Source organism: Taeniopygia guttata, chromosome 4, assembly GCF_048771995.1.
Source record: "Taeniopygia guttata chromosome 4, bTaeGut7.mat, whole genome shotgun sequence".
Lineage (NCBI taxonomy): Eukaryota > Metazoa > Chordata > Aves > Passeriformes > Estrildidae > Taeniopygia > Taeniopygia guttata.
The window spans coordinates 26,470,057-26,491,234 of NC_133028.1; the positions used below are offsets into that span (position 1 = coordinate 26,470,057).

Genomic DNA, 21,178 nt, shown 5'->3' on the forward strand with positions numbered 1-21,178 from the left:
GTGTGGTGTCTTAATGGGCAATGTGTTATTTAACTTAGGCTGAAGACAAAGCTATGGAAGTAAGACCAAGTGCAGAGATTCTCGATGGCAGATACCATCTTTTAAAGGTGAATTTTAGTAAAATTTTGTTGGTTGCTCTCATTTTTCTTGGGTATTGCTTCCCATGCCAGCACAGACTGATAGAAGAACAACTGATATGGACACAGCCGTTATTTCATACTCTCATCCTACATCAGTGACTTTCTGTATATGTCACAAAATGTGGATTAAAAAGTGTTGCTTTGTTTGTCACTCTTCTGCAAGCATGTGAGTTAGTGGCCTGGTGAACTAAAAAATTTCCCAGTGAAATTAATGTTTCTTGATGTGGTGGTTTATTTGTAGTTGTAGTGCGTTCATTTGTGCAGATGAAAGAATTTGTGCAGATGTGGTGGGGAAGTTTTGTAGATTATGGCATGTTTGTTTTTCCTCTAGCATTGTAGCTCTTACTATAATGTTTTGTAACAGTTATCCTTGACAACTATGATTGTTGTCATAACTATGTATGTCAACTATGAAAATCAATCTTCCATATTTTTGTGTAGCCCTTATGGGATTAGCTAACAATAAATCAAGTTATGTATAATATTTTTTCCATTCAGAAATGCTGGTTTTCAGGGAATAGAAAGACCTACGTGACAGCATTTATTTTAAGGATTGAACTTTTTTTTATCTTCTCAGTTTCTCACTTATTTGATACTAAACTTAAAATTATAACACAAAGGTTATTTATTTTATCTATTCTTAATATGTAGTAATTTTTGTTAGTGAATTGTCTTTGAAATGACTTGGAATGGTTTCTTTCTTCTGTGTACTCCTGTCAATTGCAGATACAGAACTGTCAATTGCAGATGGGTGTTTTTCTCTTGTGTACTACTTGAGGCTATTCAGTTATTTTGACTTTATTTTAGCAAGAATGGATCAGAAGTTTTATGGGGCTTTATACCTTTCTCAGTTATCATTTTAATAGTGCTGTGGGACAGTAGAAATAGTGGACAGTAGGAGTTACAATTTGCAACTGACTGTTATCTCAAACTTTTCTGAAATGTTCTGAAGGAAAAAGGATAAGTAGTCTAACCCAAAACTTCCCTTATTTCCATCTCAGTACTGACTGGTGATCAAACAGTACAGGTAATAATTGTGTTGTAAGAGTTGGTCATGTTTTAAAAGGAGTTTACACATAATTATTATTTTTAAGAACTCTTTTTTCCTTCTCTTCTGAAACAGTCTCATGTAATTTCCATTATATTTGCATGTAATTTTTATTAATCTCCCGTAACTGGCAAGAATATCTCCTACATTTTCCAATTGCTCATTAATTTGTAGAAGTCTTTTTCTTTGACCTTTTCCCCTCATACTTCTGGATAGGAAATATTAATTCATTGTAAAATGAATTTTAACTACTTATGTACATTTTTATGGGTTCGGGAAACATGTGCCCATGTTTAAAAGTGAGGTTCTGCAGAAACATAGTCGTTCACTTGCTTACAAGCTGTGAGATCACAGCTTACACAATGTTATAGTATGAATAAGCTAGCTACATAGAGTGATGTAGCTGGTACAGTGGGAGTGAGTTTAAAAATGGAATCACTATATATTTGTCTTTAATACTAACCCATGTAGGTTTTTCTTTCACATATAACTGCTGCTGAAGTAAAACAATACTTGACGTACTTGCACCAAAGGTTTTGCATAGCTTTAATAAAAGAAGTCTGGAATTTTGCAGTACTTCAGCAACAACAGGGTGTTTCTGAAGTATTCAGTCTGAACTAATAAAAAGTCTTTTGCAGTTTGCATAACTCAGAGTATGAGATGACTTACTGGTATGACTCAGAAATTAAGTAGTTACTAGATCTCACGGTCAATGAGGCAGATGGAGAATCCATTCAAGTTTATTGTCTCACGGTTTGCTGGTAGTTGATAGCAGGCTTGTTAGATATCTCTAATCTTGTAAAGATTATGAATTTTTTTTTTAATAACTGTCCTTCTTTTAAAAATCAAAATGTAATTTGGTTCATAGAGGAAATTTTTCAAGAAAATCAGTTTGGTCTGTTCACATACAAATGAAATTCTTGGAAAAGAAATATTTAAGCTGTCTAATCTTTGTAAAAATGCATTCTCTGGCATATTGATTCTTATGTATCTATCAAACACAATATTTAGGTTATACATCAGTACAAAATATATAATTTTCTAGCTGTAGAGGTGACAGTTTTTGAAAATCTGAATAGAGTTGGACTTAATTTCTTTTTGTGTTGTCTGTGTATTTGTTGAGTGTTGGAGCTACTGCACTTGTGAGGGTAAACTAATGATGAAACAATATTTTGAAGGTACAGCAAGGCAGAACTGGAAATTTGGAGAAAGAGTTGGCAGTGCAGTCGACCAAACCTGATTTCACATCTCCTCCTGCCTTATTCAAATCAGGAATTCCAACAAACAGGTCAGTTAGCTGTAATTCATGACCAAAAAACTCTTTTTACTGTTACCTCTATGTCTTTGAAGTTTATGATTTTTGTAGGAAAAAAAGGGAAATACGTTTCTGTAACAGGTAAAAAAGAAGGGTAGAGATATCGTAATCATATTTAGCATAATCACACATTAATGCTGTGCTACCTTCTTGGCTATTTGGGAAAAAGTAGAAGAAAAGGGGAGAAAAAACAGCAGGACCAATAGCAGGACCAACTAACAAAACAGTTACAAAAATTCAGTTGTTGATTTCTGACACTGTGCTTTCTGTGTATGATTGAATTTGCCATAATAGTATTTGTGGTTAGGGTCCTTATGAGTCTTAGGTAACTTATTTTTTTCAGTTAAACAATACAGAATCTGACAGCTATGACTTTAACAAGTGGAGGAATTCCTGGAATTCCTAGTCTCTTTCCTGCAAGGCAGCTTTGGTTTCTCCATATTTGAGTATTTTATTATATTTTCTTCGAAATGAGAGAAATTATTTTCTTACTGAGTTCCTTCTCCCAGCCCCAGGCTTTAATAATTTCTGTCTCCTGTATCTAAGCTACTGCTGTTTGATATCTGGCACTTGGCTTGGGATGAACCCATGCTTCTGCTTTACTTTAATTATTTAGTGATCCTGTTTAGAAGTTTTGGTTCTGCGCAAATTAAAAGCCCTTATATTACATCATAGTACAAACAATGGTAGGAAAGGTAGAGTACATTGGACACTTCGTTGTCAACCATTAAAGATGAGAAGTTATGACCCATCTTTAGTGCTGCATTCATAAGTACCTGGACTAATTTAGAGGCACTTTTGCTCAGTTATTCCGTCCTGTAAGAGTCAATTCAACACCCAAATGTATTTTTCTTGGGGGGGCAGGAGGAAATCAATCATACCCTTGCCTGCACTTTCCTTTCACTTCTAGAATATTCCTTCTGGTAGCCTAAATTTTTCTCCAAGCTACCAGGTTATGTTGCTCTGTGTTTAGTAGATTTTAATTCTGTTTTTGTATTTTACTTTGTCAAAGAAACAAGAGTTTTCCAAACTTCATGCTAACCTTCTAGCTGTTTTTAAGGTTTTCTTTTCTGAATTGCTTTTAATGTATGATATTCTTGTAACAGAGTTCTCAAACTGGGATGTGTTGTTCACAGGGTAAGGATACCAAATCTATATCTAGCGGAGGTTTTGTTACAAGATTTCAATTCTTTGTTCATCTCAGTGGTGGACAAAAAACCTCTAAACTACTTCTGGAAGTAATTAACGACCAGGTTATTAAAATGTAGTCAAGTATAAAATTATAGAAAAAATGTAGATTATGTGTGAAATTTGCAGTTGTGGTACCTGTGTCACTTTGTGGCATTTATTTTGATGTATCACTTTGTGACATATCACCTTGACAATTGTATCACTTGTGCATTCCAGTGGGAGATTGTTTTGTGTATATTTAGTGTGAATACTGTAAGTTGCTACAATGACAAAACTGACATCTTCCCTTATTTAATACCTGCTCCTATGGATACACTTGCTTAAAATAGATTATTCTGTAAAGAAAGGTATTTCTATGAAGTGGTTGGAAGAGATTTTGAAAGAAAACTGTATGCTTTGAAGTCTGAGAGTTGCTCAATGAGTGAATATGTATTAGGTGTGTGGATTATATATATTTCTACTTTAATGATTTTTCCATAATACATCTAGTATTTTGTCTTTCTAAGTGCCTGTATTAGTAACTTCTGTATGACCAGACAGGATTTTATGGGGTTGGACTAATTTCTTTCTTTAGTTAAAGAGTTTATTTTAGGTAGGCAGAACGTTTTCAGCAATGTAGCTCTTCAGTAATTTAAAATAATTGCCTTTATTCCATGTGGCATTTGCAATAGCCTTGTTGAGAAATTGCTGGAAGCATTTCTCATGTAGCAATAAAACTCTGAACTTCTAGCAGTAGTTGATATGTTTTGTGAAAGGGAGAGAAAACTGATACAATTTGGTACAGCAGCACTGATGTGAGGATCAGTAAGAAAACAGAAAGACTGAGGCAATTTACCACACCAGAAAAGCAGCAGCTCTTCTCAATCACAGACAAACACTGCCTCCAGAAAAGCCAGTTCAGGCATCAGAAAGTGGTAGGAACAATACAGGAGGGACCAATCATGGGAATTAAGGTAAAGGGGAAAAACAATTCAGGGCATGATGCTCATTTAACACTTTAGTTCCTCATTTACTAGTCAGGGCTTTAATATTGCTTCATGGATGATTTTACACATGGACATTACATATAGCTCTTCAGTTGCCAGGTTGGGGACAGATAGTGGTGTTTGCTTTTTATTTCATTTGTTTGTAAACAAACATTGAAGTAATTTTGTGCTTATATTTTTACCTTTTTAATTTGAGTCCAGTATATGTTTGTATGTGATTGCAAATTGTCTCAAAAAAACTCTGAGGTCTAGCAATAATATTGCTTGTTACCAATATGGAAGTTGTAGATGATGGAATAGGAAGAGTATTACTGCTCACCAGCAAATAATTGTTGCTAATTACTAGAATTGCACCCTAAATGTGTAATTCAAGTGCTTGTTCATACCAGTGTATCTCTGGGAAATGTTGCTTGAACAGTGACTGTCTTAATCATAGCTGAGATATTAGTTGTTAAGAAATGACACCTGAATTTCTTGCTTTGATTCTGTGATACTTAGGGCTGTTGAGTAGCATAAAGTATTGCATAATCCTGAAGGAGGAGTTAAATCAAAATGAAAATAGTTTAGTAAATGGACATTGTATACAGGTTGTCTGGTATAAAGTAAAATATTTGTTCTCCAGAAAGAGAAAAGTTAAAGGCTTATTGTGTGCATACCCATAATTATGGTAAAAACCTGAAGGAACGTGTTTTGACTTTTGACTACAATGCTTTCAAGGCCAAGATGAGGACTTTGACATATTTCAAATGTGTCCTAACCAACTACTTCATAAAAGTGTCTTGTTTCCAGACCACTGTTTTTCCTTTTGTCATTTTTCAAGGACTATGAGATAGTTTTTCTTTAGTAATAGAGAAATAAGCATAGGTTTCATTTATAAGCTGGCTACAAAAGCTTGTATTTTGTCATTCAAGTAATACCAATTACAGCTTTCCATCACAAAATTTTTTCTGTCAGAAGTGCTTTGGTTTTTAACCTCCATTTGTGCTTTTACAGTTACTAAAGTGTACATTACAATTAAATGGGTTTTGCTTTCAGAGAAATGTGATGGAAGCGATGGAAACTCAGATGTTGTTTTGAAAAAAAGTGGGTTTTTATAAAAATGGTTTCATTTCACTATTTGGTTTTTATTCATATCAGTGAGTGGTGAGCTCAGCAAAGTTGAGGCTGTCCTCAAGAGGAGGGAAATAAAACATAAAATACATAAGAAAAACAAGAAAGAATGGAAGAAATATTGAAGCATATTGTAATTCCATACATATTAGACTATACAATAAATCTACTGCACAAATGTGGCATCCCATAGTTAGTCTGATTCTGAAGTAATATGGGGATGTTCCAAAAAGCAGCTTATTTATTTTATCTGTGGTAAGGATAAGGATTTTTGAAGCTATGAACTTTGAAAATAACTGGGTTTGCCTTCTTTTTTTCCTCTTTTTTCTACCTCTTTCTCTTTTCTCGGTAGAATCTAAGCTGAGCTTGCCAAATGAGATTGAGTTATCTTTCTGAATTACTCTCCATGGAAGTGGTATTCGTAGTGCAAATAGCTCATAAATAACCGTTCTCTAATTAGAGTGAGATAACTCAGAGTTGCTGGAACGTTCCTTTCAAGCTACACTTTGTATGAACTCTGCTGTGGGTTCATATGCATCCCACACGTGTGGATTTCCTTCTTATGTTTCAGAGGATCCATTGGGAATGCGTCTGTATCCCAGGTGCCTCGATCACGTAAGGGACAAACCAAGCCCTTCCTTTTCTTTGCTTACGGCACTGAGACAGAAACCAAGTCTTGCCTGCTACTTATTGTGAATCTAGATAATGTCTAGGGAGTTGTGGAAATTTCTCCTTGTGCCAGCTTGCTGTGGCTTAATGTGTGTGTGACTTAACATGTGATTTGAGATGTCATCTGCTGCTTCATTTGCAGCTCAATTGATGCTTTCTTTTGTTCAAGTTCAAGCTCTTCTATTGAAATTCTTAATTAAATCATTTTTGCAATCTTGGAAATAGAGAATTTGTCAAGTTCAAGGTATGATGGCAAAATCCATCATTATGAAAAATAATCTCTTGGCAGTTGTTGGGAAGAACAGTGGACATAACACTATACAGCATTATTTAAATAATAAGTGCAAAGTATAATCTCAGTGAGATTGAGTGAGTAGAGGTATACTCTTCAGAATCTAAAAAAATTAAGTGAAACTGTTTATTTCAGTAAAATTGATGTCTAGGAACCAACTAATTGGTAGTCTGGGTTTCCTTCATTTGATATTGCAGTGGAGTGTTTGGGCTGCTTCCCAAGCCAGAATTAATATTATTGTAATATAGTTGAGGCATATATTTCTTTGATGCCTGGCTCTCTTGCACTGGTGTCACTGTGTGTGATTTCAGTGCTGATTCTAAAAGTTGCTGGCAGTGTGCAAACACGATAAGAGAGGAAGAGTCTTAATTCTGCTGTGTACATCACTCCCAAGTGGAAGCCCTGTAAATCAGTGGTGTGAGCCAGGAAGGGACCTTTTACTGTAGAAGGGTGTGATCTGTTACACTTAAGGACTAAAGCTAGGTAAAATAAGTTTTCTAGGATATGGTTTAGATAATTAAGAGAAGATACCAGTGATAAAGGAGAATAAGTGTCTTAGAATTCTCAAACAAAATGCACTGTCAGTGAAGACTGAGATGGTGAGAACAGTTGTTTTAACAACTGTTTTATAATACCTATGTTTTCAATTCAGTTACTTAAAGGAAAATTGTAATTTCTTAAATTTAAGATCCAGAAAATTCCTTAAACTTCCGTTATCATTGTATAGTATATATTGCTGTATAGTATATACTCTTTAATTGAAGGTATGTTCTCTATTCTTGCACCATTGCACTGGTTTTGTTCAATTTTTTTTTAGCTCTAAACTATTGTGCTTAATAAGCTTGCTTTTTACCATCCAGGAGGAAGCTCTAAACCCAGGTACTGAAAAGTTCAGAGGACAGGCATTTGTATCATCCTCAGTATGCAGTCTGCTATGAAACTTCAGATTATCTCTGAGAGATCTTACTTCATGCTCTAGTATCTGCTGTGTCTTTTTCAGTTGCACTGGAATCTAGGTATCTGAGCAATTGGAGTCCAAGCTGTCAGTCTGACAGAACTCTAAGCCTATAATTCCAATTTACAGTTGTTCTCCCTAGTATTTCTATTCATGCGGTTAGTAGTACACTAGATGCAAAAAAAGACAAGAAATTGTCTTCTGAATTAGAAATATTTTTTTTTCTTTCTATGGAATTGTTTCTGTGGAAATTTCAGGAAGGTTTTTTTCCAGTCTTTTACTGCTACATATCATGCTCTTGATAAATATCAATTTTATCTACTGTGGTTTCCCTTATAGGTGAAACCACAGGTGAAAATATGTGTCTCTAATAGGTGAGATTTTGTGCCTTTGTTTCTCTTAACCATTAGCACTGTAGTTTTATACCTCATTTTCTAACGTAGTTGACCTAGATGAATCCTACTTTTTAACCTATTTTAGAAATCAATAGTGGCCTGCAGAGCAGGTAGAATCATATGTTAAGGGGTTGAATTGGACCTTAAGGATCATTTAGCCCAACCTCCCCTGCCATGTGCAGGGACATCTTCCCCTAGAGCAGATTGCTCAAGGCCTTAGTCCAACCTGGTTTTTATAACTCTTATGCAAATAGATTTTGTTACATTTGCATAAGAGTTATACATTTTATATAAACCTTGGTTTCTGGCATTTTAGGGCTGCAAACAGAAAAATATTAGATTAATCCTGTCTTCAAAATAGTGATTCCTGTTGTCACAAACATCAGGCTTTAGTTTTACTAGGTGACATTCAGATACTTGTCATATTTTCTGGTCTGGTACCTGGAGTACTTCTTTTGTGTCAGTATATTCCTCTGAGGTTAATTTCCTGAAGATTTTGAGAGATTGATTCTACTTCAAATTTTAGTGTTTATGTTTTATGCTAATATTTTTTCTTCTGCCTTACCTTTGTTTGATCTTCCATGGAATCCTTCATTATGATTTCATACAATTTAGAAATTACTTCTAATAAATAGTTTATAGCTGTTTATGTTAGATTTTTGAGAAAGTTCTGCTTAATATGTTCTTTTCTTACTGAAGTTTTGTGATCTTTTTGTTTGGGTTTTTTTTTTTTTTGTAACAGAAAAGCAGAAGTACTGTGTTTTATGAGGGGGAAGGAGACTGCCGTAGAGTCAGTTTTTGCCTTTGCCTATCAAAGAAGTCTTTTGCTGCATTGTTTAGTTCTATACTCTTGCATAGTTCGGCAAATGCATCGCCTTTAATGTTCTTCAGAAACAGTCTTTTATGTTTTCCACAGAAGACAGAATTTTTGCCATTTAGAATGAGAGAAGTCCATAAAGCTTGCTTCTCTCACTTTCTCTTTTTTCTCCTCCTTTTCTGATTCTGCTTCTTGATCCTGGTTTGTCATGTGTTGCAGGCGAATATCTGGCACAATAGATGTGATTGGACAGACCATCACTATCAGCAGGGTGGAAGGACGACGGCGTGCTAATGAAAACAGCAACATACAGGTTTTACACTGCAGTTTTGCATTCTATTTTTAACTAAAAGACATTTTTGCTTTCCCCATAACTTCTGACTAAAGTATCAGTATATATGAATGAGTAACTCATAAGTAACTTTAAGTCCAGGAATAAAATTTTGGCAGTTTCCAAAATATATTAAGATTAAATATTTGATAAATTTCAAAAGAAAAATGTTTTGGTATACCGCTTCCTGAAAAGAAACGAGTGATGTTGCAGACTTACAATCCAGGAGACGGCATTGGCTCTGCTAGATCTGTGTGGGATTGTTTTGTTTATGGAGTGAAAACATAAATATTTGAACTCCCCATTTGTCCCCCTATTTCTGCCAGACACCAATGCTGGAAGTGAAAGCCCCCTTGTATGCAGTCTGAGAAGTGCAGTCTTTTAAAAATAAGGTGTGGAGGAATAAACAATTGGTAGTAGCTTGTTTTTAATTATATTGCAGTATACTTTACCATAAATTGCAAGATTAGTCTTTATGGTTTTAATCTAGACTTTTATTATCCTGAGAAAGCAACTACATCTACACAGATGGAATACACTTCTCTCCTGAAGAATCAGAGAGAAGAATCAGGGTTGCTTGGTACTCCAGTTGCATTTCCATGCTAACTGAGATTGAGGTTAAATAGTGAAAATAGTAAAGGATTGTAGTGCTAACACTACCATGTGTTTTTCATCTGATCTCAGAGTATTTAAGTAATTTATAGTCTTGGGTTGTTTTCTTGCTTTTCATTTTGATTTTTAAATATTTTCCATTATACAAATTTAAGGTGCTCTTAGGCCTTGAAAGGTACTTGGCAAATATGGGACACTGAACATAGGTATGCGGGTAGAACTTACACTGTCTGAATATGGGTCTTTAAATGTGAAGTAATGCTTTCCTATTTTAGTAACTGAAAGAGAGGAAACCTGTCTTGTACTCTTTTCACATAGCAATTGTAACTAGAGTTTGATATTTTACAGGTTCTTTCAGAACGCTCTAATCCTGAAGTAGACAGTTTTACCAAGCCACCTCCATTTTTCCCTCCAGGAGCTCCACCTACTCACCTTCCACCACCTCCTTTCCTCCCACCCCCTCCAACTGTCAGTACTGCTCCGCCTCTGATTCCCCCACCAGGTAAATATCCTGCACTATATAGGATGTGAATAATGAGAGATTTATTAACATCAGATTCTTAGGTGCATCGTGCAGAATTTCAGAATTTTGTGTTCTGCTCTTTTCTTAAGTGTATCTGCAAGGCAAACCCAGAAACTTTTATTTGTACTTTCTCAATAAGCATAATCCCAAGTAGTAAATAATTACTTGAAGAGTAACTGCTGGTTATTTTGTTCTTGAAAATGTTTGAAGTGAGAAGCTGTATTCTGTAATTCAGTAACTGTTAATGCAATTGAGAGGTATATGTTAACACATCATTCTACAAACTTTTGAACTAGAAGTATGGTTTACCATGAATTTATGTTGCAAGTTGGATTCTCTAATGCCTAAGGTCAAGACAGCAAGAGAAGTTCTAGTTCTCCTTCTCTCTCACAGCATGTGTAAATTCCCAAAAGTCTGATAAGTATTGCATTTGCTCTGTATCCTTTCTTCCAGTTAGAAGTCTTATTAATCCCTGATGTGTTTTTCCAGTGTTCTGTGTCTGTGAATCTTAGAGGAATCAAAGCTCTTTGAGAACTCGTCCCATTATTAATCTGTTTCAAAATGTACTGATATTTACTGAACATTTATTGAAATGTGACATTTATGGAAATTTCCTGACAGAAGTGTCATGAGCTTTTGCACAAGAGGTACAGTGACCGGTACTTGTCATTTTAAGACATGAAGTTCAAAAGGATTTGGCAAGAAACTAAGAAGAACTGTCTGTGAGAAATGAAATTAGATGGAGAATCTTTGTGGTGTATTTGAGTAGGCAAGTGAGGCATTTGTCTGCAGAGAAGACTGATTTAAGGTGGAACCTCTTTCCTTATTTTCTCCTGTTCCTTGAATTCTTTTGCTTGACTTACTCTGAAAATCATGCTGGGAAGTTTCCTTGCTATTCTGCTTGCAGAAGGAATCTCTTAAAAGTTTCTCTGTTCTGCTTCTTATGCAGAAGCAAAGAAGTCACATTATTTGAATGCAGCTAGTATGAGCTTTTATAGGGTTTAAATCCTCATAGAAGAAGTTGCTTCTTCAATTGTCCCTCCTAATTTTAAAACTTAACTCATTCTGCCTGCAAGCTCTGGCTTTCCTCCATGATGGAGGAACACATAGAAAATGTGCCCTTTTCCCTTTTTTTTTTTTTTTTTTTAATATAAATATAAAAAATATAGTATCTGAAGTGAGATTATGGTAGTGCTCTGGTGATTTTGTGATGTTTCCTTACTGGGGAGGGGGAAGGACAGAAAGGGAATGGATGTGACAATAATGCTTGCTGTGGTTTTAAGCTTCATTTAAATGTTTATAATAAAACAGTATATGTAATGCATTGCAACTTTTTAGAAAGTAATTATTTTAATTGTAACTGGGTTCAGAAAAGGTGTTCTAAGTTGTATATTATCAAAAACATGAGAACCACCCCCACAGACACCCCAGACACTTGGTGCAGGGATGTCACATACAGTTACTGGACTGTTCTTATGAAACCCCTCACCTGTAAGGTGAAGGAAATCCACATGTGTTGTAGATCAAGCGAGCAGGTTTGGCTTCAGTCTCATGGTTTATGACACAGGCTTGTTCAGAAGGTCTTCTGGAACATCCTTCAGTACTTCAAGTAGATTAGAAAATAATGATTAAGAGCTGTGGATTTGGTTTCCTTAGGCCTGTGTTTTAATTGTGCTGTTGCCAACTCTTTATCATCAAAGATGTTCCAAAAATAGGTTCTGCCATCCCTCCTTGGTTCACTGGAAGAGAAGTAAAAAAACTACACTTAGTCAATATTAAACTGGGACTACTTGCCAGAAAATTTAAGTATTCCAAATATAAAACATCCTCCAAAAGCGCCTTTGAAAAAGGATCTTGCTTTGAAGTTAGGTCTCTTGTTCTGTATTCATTCACTCTTGTGATTCAAGTCTTTTTTGAGGAACAAGTCCTGGAACAATTCAGAGCACCAAATGTAGAAAATTCTCAAATAGTCCTAGGAAATGACTGCCTGTGTCAAAATATGTGCTAGTTTCTGTTTGGTAGGTTTATTGCTATGTTGGTGTAATTTCCATCTAAAGCAGAATATGTATGTTTTTTACCAAGGCTTTAAAAGTTGGTTTATGTGCTTTGGTTTAAGTATGTAGTTAAAAATGTGACATGTATTTGTGATTTAAGAAAAAAGACCTTTCTCTGAAATACTAAACTTCTGTTGCATAACTTCGCAATGTACGCCAGGGTTTGATGTGACTGCTCAGGTTCAGCATCCTGAGTGTAAACTTTTTATCTTTTGATAGAGAGAATTTAACCTAATTTAGCCTGTGGCAAGAGAACCAAGTTGAGATATATTACTTTTCTGAGGGCTGTTATGCAGTTTAGCTAATTTACAGTATGTTCTTAAACTCTGGCTGTGTTTTTCATGTTTGGTACCTTATTCCACAAGCAGAGCATGTGTGGCATTGCTTTTCTTTAGTAAAACATACTTGATTTTCTGTAAATACTTACAAGCCTGAGCTAGTAGGATGGTATACAATGTTCTGAAGGCAGTTTTGAGTGTGGTAGGTAAAATGATGCACTAAAGACATTTGTGTTGCTTTTGACTCACAAGTCTGAGTATTTAGGTTTATGCTGGATGTATCTTTATGGGAGTACAACAGTGTTGTAGGGACATGTCAGGGTCGATACTAAGCCACATTCTTGCACTGGTACAATGTAGTCTCTTCTTCATTGCAAGAAGTGACAAAATATTTCAGTGTCTTTTCTCAGAAGTAGTAATTGGCTGGTGACACTACAAATATATTTTCATACACTTAGAAGGCAAAGGAGTGAAGAGGTAAGAAATTATTTTCCATTAACTGAAGCTTATGATTTTTTTTGTCTTGTTTTGTGTCATATTTGTCTATTAGTGAGGAAGGTGATGAAAAGCATTTGTTTAGATCTTTTTAGATTTTTTTTGTCAATTTGGCACATAGAATCTTTCTTCCTTTGTGATACCATCAAGTAAATTAGCTTCTCTTTTAAGATTATATAAGCATTAAGCATGACTCTTTAAAAGTTCTTAAAGATTTTTGTGGGAAAGAATGCTTATGAGTTTTTGGTGCAATGCCCTACATGATTCATTAAAATTATTTGGACATTTGGTCTCTAGATATTAGTTGTATTCAGTCTGTCTTAATTTTGTTTGAATGGTTATTAAGTGAAATTTTTCATTTGGCTTTTAGTCTTGTGGTGATATTTTTACTTTTAATTCTGTGCAGAAAACATTATTGTAAATGAGGAATATAGATTAATACAAACTTTGTATTGCTTAATACAAAATTCTTCCTTTCTTTAAAGAGGAGTTAGCTGGTGGATTTCCAGGCAGTTCTCTGGATAGTGCTGAGTGCCATTTGCAGCGCTAACAATATACTCGTTTTAGTGCAGCAATTGAAATCTTTTTTAGTATAAGATGGAGCTAATAAATCATGTTGAGAGAATTTCTGGTATTTTTCTAGCTTATATACTTAACATTGCTATATTATAGCAGTTATATAATATATATATATATGCTTAACATTTTTTTTTTCTATGTTTTCGGCTCATGAAGGATCTATTAATTAGAACAATTAACCAAAAAAGATGAATAGTAGACACTTCGGCTGTGCAACAGTTTGAGTTCTTAATATTGATTTTCTTTCAGGAATTTTCATCTGGAGTGTTTGGTTTTTAAATGTTACACTGTCAGAAATGTTACGGTGTGATACCCAGTGTTCTTAACAACTGTAGTGCATATTAAAAGCTTGCATGTTGGTGAAAAGAGAGTGGCTCATGCAGTTCAGAAATTTGGCTGCTGGAGTTCACTGTCTCCTGATTTACATTTTGGCTAAGAGATCAGATTTTAAATCTTCCAGATTGGACAGAAATCTCAATTATATTTCACCATGCGTTTAATCCTATAGGATTAATGCTGTTAGGAATTAATGTCAGATAAATTGCCAACAATTAGTGAACTTTGATATTGATCTCTGTTCCTCTGCTTGCATATTCCTTCATTCTGTCCTTCTACCAAGGTAGTCTGGGAGCAGTTCGCATTTATAGACATTATAAATATGTAGATTTAATAAAATGCTGCTGCCATACAATGGTCTTTTAATTTTGGTATTGAACTAATGAGATATATGTAAACTTTGTCATGAAGTAGCCAGTGCTGTTCTGTGCGAATGTTTATGCAATTATGTCAATGCTGATGAAAGCACTTGCCAGAGTTTTCTGTTCTCGCCCTCCCCAAAGTTTTGCCATGAGCTGTCAGATTGAACATACATACTTTTTAATGGAAGCAGAATTGCTGATAATTGAAAGTGCTTTATGCCTGGTGAAGTAGGCTATTTTCTGCCAGTATTGTTTTAGCCCAGCTTACTATATAGCAGTGTTATGTGTTCGGTTCAGGTAAAGCTAGGTCTTTGCAAAGCATGGGAAGATAAGAACCTTTGAAGTGTACAAATTATTTTTACCTTGTAATCATTCCTTTCATAATCAGTAAGATAGGTTTATATGTTGATGCAGTATATCAAGGCCAGCTAATTTAGTTTGGAACAATTTTCTCAGCTTTTAGTTAGATTTATAACAGCTTAGCTAGAATCAGGTCAGAGTAATTCTTACACACGTTTCTGTTAAAGGATGCTCCTTTCTCAGATAGTTACAAGAAAATAGAGAAAAAAACAATCTTTTTCCCTCCATGTAGCAAATGAATGATGAACTGCAGTGTCATAGCATTGACTCAGACATCTGTATTGCTTACTGCTGCCTGAATTATTTGTTCATGTGGACCTACTGTTTCCTGTGCCAAGCTATTGAAGGTCAGAGGCCAATTGCATTTCCTTCCATCCAGCCATGGAAAGTAAAATAAAGTGAACGTAGTCTATGGGATGTTGCTTTCCTTCTGAATACTAAGAATTTTAGAATTATGAAGTTAATTCTAACCTTGAGACCCAGAGTCACTCTTCACTGGTTTTACCTCTAAATAAATAAGATCTTAAAGAATAGGAATTTAAATCAAAAGTTAGACTTCACAAGGCTTGTATAAAATTTTACCAATCAGTATTAATGTGACATCTTGAGGACACAGAAAATATGTTGTCATTCTTCTTGATCATATACATAGTGCAAGCTCAATCTGGTTTTAGATCTACAGATAAGAAACTATTACTATAACTGATATTTGTTGTCTTTTTAGGTATACCAATAACAGTGCCACCACCAGGTAAATGTGCTTAGATTTTTCTTCCACATTTGGTTCAGAGATGAAAACTTATGTGCAAATTACCAACTTCTGTCAATTACATAGATAAAGGGTGATGTGTACTAAACTATATGTGTGTATGTAGGCTCAGTTATTTTGATGCTGGACAGAAGAAAAATTGTATGAAAATGCTGTTGACTAGTGGACCTAATCAGCCAGTTTTCTAGATGAATATTTCCTTTTTTTCTTTCAAATATTTTTTCTCAGCTATGCAGTAAATAGTTTTGGTTGTTGTTAATTAAGTATTGTTAGAATTGCTCATGCTTTTGTATCACCATAGTTTTAAGAATGATAAAGTTTTTAATTTGAAACACTGATAATACATGTTTAATGTTTTGCCTTTGTCAAGCTGAAAAGTAGTTCTTAAAGTCTTACAGAATAAAAACCCATTTACATGGAAACAATTTTTCATTGTTCTCTCTGGGATTTGTTTGCAATTGTATGCTTAGCCTAGTTCTTTTATGGTTGGGAGATTTTTACTTCCTCCCCTCCTTACCCAATTTCTTGTTACAGGGTTTCCACCACCACCTGGCGGTCCTCCACCTTCCCTCATACCCACAATAGACAGGTGATTGTCTGTTTGAAGTCTTACTAAGCAATCTATTGGTATTCTGCAACTGAAATTAATAATACTCTTGCATTGCGCATTGTTTTATGGATTTACATCTGGGAAAGGGGAGACAGCTTCAGATATTTACAGTAATTTTACAGAAATGTTACTAGTCTCACCTCTCAACATATTCTTTGAGTAGGTTACTTGGCCACTTACTAATTTAGTTATGACACATAATCAAAATACCACATTAGTTACAGTTTTGATAGTAAATCAGTGCCAAGACCTAAGGGAATTATTATTGAAGTATTCCTTAGTAGTCTGAAGGCTTATTTTTGTGATCTGTGTACTTTTCAGCTATCGTGTCCCTTTTTTCAGATGTACACAAAAACTTGAGCATCGATTCAAGCCCTCATAAACTATAAGAAGTGCCAGAGTTCCACAGAATCTAAATTTGTATTTATATTCTGCTCTAAGTGTTCAGCTGTAACAGGCCTAATCTGTTAGGCTAGGAATTTTTCAATACCATTTTTATATAAATTTATATGTATACACATACATATATTTGTATATATATAAAAAATATATGTAAGGAGGAAAAAGGTTGGCCAGCACAGTCCTTGAAAAATAATTTGTATTTTGCTGGACACCAAAACCAGGTCATATGCAAAACTCACTTAAGATGGTTCAAGCCTCTTGTCAGTCCTCTGGATCTCACTGAAGGAAGATGCACACATCTGTTCCTTTGATTGAAATTTCTGTTAAAATACATGGTACAGGAGGATGATGGAAAATCTCTGAGAAAATCTTCATATGATTTAATTGAGAAAAAATCCTAACTTAATACATCATATGTGCACTTAAGTAAATTTATTACTTTGTACTGACAGTTGCTGTGAATGAGTGCTACTTCTGATTGTATATATTGTATGTAATATATATATTATATATATGCATCTAGTTATTGAAGGAGGTAGCTTTGTTGCTAAAGCTGAGTTTTAGCATTTATCTTTAATATGCTGAAACTGGTTTTGCATCTGTGTTCCACAGTGGACATTCTTCTGGCTATGATGGTCGTCCTGTTCGTGCATTTTCATATGGCAGTGGTAAGTAAGCAAGCTTGCTGGCTTTGGAAATTTTGAACAGCGTGATATCAAATTGTTTGATACACTTATGAGGATATTAGCTAGAAAACTAAACAGGTCCTGTCAGTGTTTCATTATGAAAGCTCATTGCTGACCATTGTAAATAGATACATGCTGTTGCAAATTTAACTACTATTGGTAAATACTATTATTTCACTTACTAATTTATATACTGGATATCTTTTCCTGCTGCTTTTGCAGAACTGTGATTTTTGAAGCATTATATACCATAGTATGGACTGCAAGTCAGGGAGAATTTTTCAAGGATTTAAAAGCAGGAGAACAAGTACTGTTGAGATAGCATCAGAATTTTAATTACTAAGAGCAATCATTCAGAAATCCTGATGATGTACCTCTCCTTTGAAAAACCATTTGTCTAAGACACTATAACGTTCAGCTATGCTATTGCAAAGTCTGTCTTTTCCTTTTCTAATCACTGTTATGGGAAAAAAAATCTGAAGCTGGAAAACATGACTTTGTGGTTTTTTTCAGTAAAAGTGAAATAAGAATGAACTAAAATAAAAGCTTCAACATGTGCCACCAAATGGACATCCACAGAATGTATGCTGAGTTTAGAACTGCTAGCACTGCTCTGCCTCTTGATCTGAAGGAGAAAATATGATAACATAGATATAATTATATTTGAGTTAGAAGGAATCATCAAAGATTATCTATTTGAAGCCTGCCTGCCATGGGCAAGAATACCTTTCACTAGATGAGTTTCTCACAGTCCTGTTGAGCTGGGCCTTGAACAATTCTAATGGTAGGGCATCTACAACTTCTCTGGGCAACCCATGCCACAGCACCATCATCATAAAGAATTTCTGCCTTATAGCCACTCTAAGCCTACCATTTCTCAGAGTAATACCACAGCCCTTTGTCATGTCACTACAGGCCCTGGCAAAAGGTCTGTCTCCATCTTTCTTTCTTATAAGTCCCTTTGCAGTATTGAAAAGCCACAATAAGGTATGCCTAGACCCTTCTCTCCTCCAGGATGAACAACCTGAACAAAACATAGGAGAGATGTTCCAGCTCTGCTAATTTTTCAAGGCCCTCCTCTGGGTCTGCTCTAATACATCTTTGTTGTACGGGGGTCCTAAGAGCTGGATGCAGTACTCCAGGTGGTGTCTCAGGAGGGAGCACAAAGAATCACCTTTTTTAACCTGCTGGCCACTCTTCCTTTTGATGTAGCCAGGATACAAGCGGCTTCCTGGGCTGCAAAGTCACACTGCTTGGCCGTGTTTAATTGTTGCCCCCCAATATCCCCAAATCCTTCTCTGTGGGGTTGCTTTGAATCAGTTCATTGCTATTTGTACTGCCATTGAGGACTGCCCTCACCCAGAGGCAGGACCTTGCATGTTGGCAGCCACTATCTCTGCCTTCAGTACATCTGCCAAGCTGCCCCATGCCTAGTGCCTTTTCTGTCAGCTAAATTCTGTTGCCTTGCTCCTTGTTCCTTTGAACCTAGCTGGTGAGAAGAGAAGTTGTAGGGAAAATTTTGTCTGTTTCTGAGCATGTGTGGTGTTCAGCACAGATCAAATATTCAGCAAATCTCTTTCCCAAATGTTCCGAAGTTTTAGCATGGGTATACAATATGACATTTTGTAATGGCTTGCAATTTCATAATTTTGTAGCAGTTCATGGAGTAACAAGCAGTACTTTAGTGACATTGTATGGATCCTCATCAGTTATCAAATGTTTGCTTTCATGCATTGGAAGCTTGTTATGTTTTCAAGAATTCTTAAAAAAGAATTCATAAACATTGACTTTACACAGACTTTGTTTTTGGCAGTAATTTAATTGTGTTTTAGCAAGAAGGTAAAACCTGAGATGTACAACTAAAGCCATGCAGAGTAGCATAAGGAAAGCTGTCTTAATAACACATACTAACGTATATATGTGGCATCTATTACATAGTCTCCAGTGTAAAATGTTTTTCACTTTGGTGTCTCTTATTAGAATATTCTATTCTGTCAAATATTGTCAGGGACATAAGAATATTTCCAAGTTTTATGTTGACCTTTAGAGATAGTGGCATGCTTTTGTTGTTGCAGCACCAGTTCTGAAGGATAACTGTTGCTATGATCATGCCAACATTGAATTTTAACTTCTTCAGCAGGATTAAAATATTGTTTGTCTTTATACAATTATGGAGACCAAGGAGCACAGTCCACTCCTATCTTCCCAGTGTGCTTCCAGTGTATCTGGTATCCCTGTTGCAGCAAAAGCTTTCATATTTGCTGCCAAAGGAATTGTCTGTCTCAAGGCTATCTGTGTCATAGGGATTTTTGAATCTATAGAGACACAGTAGCATTTTATCACTGTTGCTCATCTCTTAGAGAAAAATGTCTTCCTAGTCAGCATCATACTGTCACAGTCCCTGTTGTGCTGTGTGTTCACTGTTAGGTCAGTGTTTAGCAGTGCTCTCTGTGAATCAGACCTTGGGGACATCGAGAGCTCCACAGTGCAGCAGGATACAGAAATCACTGCGATTTACAGTCACTACGTATATTTATTTAATAGTTGCTTTGGATGATAGCACTAAGTCTCCAACCTGTTGTCTTCTTTGACAGTCTGTGCATTTCCTAGCTTTGTTAGAATTGCAGGGGAAGATGTGCAAATTGAACAAATTATAAAAAGTACCAGTCTTGATTAAGGTACTAGCACTTCTTTTGCCTATTCAAATTCCTTAGCTCATGCTTTGGTGTCTCTTCTCTTGTGGTCAGTTGGGTTTCCCATTGCAGACCCTTTAGGAAGGTTACATAGTAAAGTAATAACTTATAACTTCAAGAATGTCTGTTTTGTTTTTGTGCTCTTCCACCACATCAATGTGGTTTAGTCAACTTGAACTTAAATCCTTTCACAATTCAGTGCTACCTCTGCCATCATATCTTTGGATTTGCTTGAGTTGCATTTGATCAACCACTGAAGTGCCTTCTATCATATGCTTGTTTGCTTTTTCCTCAAGTAGTTCTCTAGTCTATGCTCCAAATGTTCTTTAAATCTTAGGAACTTGCGAGGCATTTAACATTGCAGAAACAGTTTAAGAGTCAGTATTTTTTGAGGCACAAGGAAGAAGCATTAGTTTGCTTTATGCCGTGGAGCTTTAAGTTTTTTAAGTATCTCCAAAACTGGGCTCATATCTCCAAAACTAGTAATTATTCAAAGCTCTCTTCTTCTTTTAAAAATAAAATCAGAGTTAAATTTTTGAAGTGTCTTTCTTCTTGTAGAAATTACTGGAATAATCCATGTAGAAATAACAGAAGTGACAACTTATTTCAATGTAGTAAAAGCAGAACACCAGCTCATACTAGAAAGTAACCTTCTTCTGGTGTTGTGAATAATTCCCGGTGAAAATCTAGATATAAAAATGTGCAGTGTGTCAAATTACTGTTTTAACTTATGTTACTGGGGAGAAATACTTGTGTCTGATGAGAATTACTCAAAATGTGTTGGAGTATCCCAAAATTTATTGTAAAAGTTTGTACTACCATTAATAATTGGTTTGTAGTATACATTTAAAGTTTAAACTTTAGATCAGAATACACTGACAGCCAATGTCTCATGTACCATACATGTGTTGTTGACATAGTGGCAAGTCAAGGAAATTAGCAGTCTTTTAAGTCCAGCTGGTTTTTTTTGTTATTTCTGGCTGCTTTCCTTCGACGAATTTCAGGTCTTGGCAGCATTTTGAGCAGCAGAATATTGTATTATGACATTTTTATCTCTTAACCCTTCATTTTGCTTGTAGACCTGAAGTTAAACTGTGTCATGCGTTTTATTAGAGGCAAAATCTTGTATAAATGCTTTTTTAAGGAATTAAAATACTTTTCATTGCAAAT

General features: G+C 35.3%; 1 protein-coding gene across 2 annotated transcripts in view; it reads left to right on the forward strand.

Annotated features, from left to right (window-relative positions):
* The window catches only part of FIP1L1 (factor interacting with PAPOLA and CPSF1), a 38,405-nt gene that overhangs the window by 10,223 nt on the left and 7,004 nt on the right, over positions 1-21,178 (forward strand). The window contains exons 8-14 of one of the 2 annotated variants that reach the window (XM_030271084.4): positions 39-107; positions 2,367-2,476; positions 9,138-9,231; positions 10,210-10,363; positions 15,573-15,599; positions 16,152-16,206; positions 17,242-17,297. In XM_030271084.4, coding sequence (XP_030126944.1) covers positions 39-107; positions 2,367-2,476; positions 9,138-9,231; positions 10,210-10,363; positions 15,573-15,599; positions 16,152-16,206; positions 17,242-17,297 — 565 coding nt within the window. The remainder of the gene's footprint in view (positions 1-38; positions 108-2,366; positions 2,477-9,137; positions 9,232-10,209; positions 10,364-15,572; positions 15,600-16,151; positions 16,207-17,241; positions 17,298-21,178) is intronic. The other variant, XM_030271085.4, reaches the window with a different exon arrangement.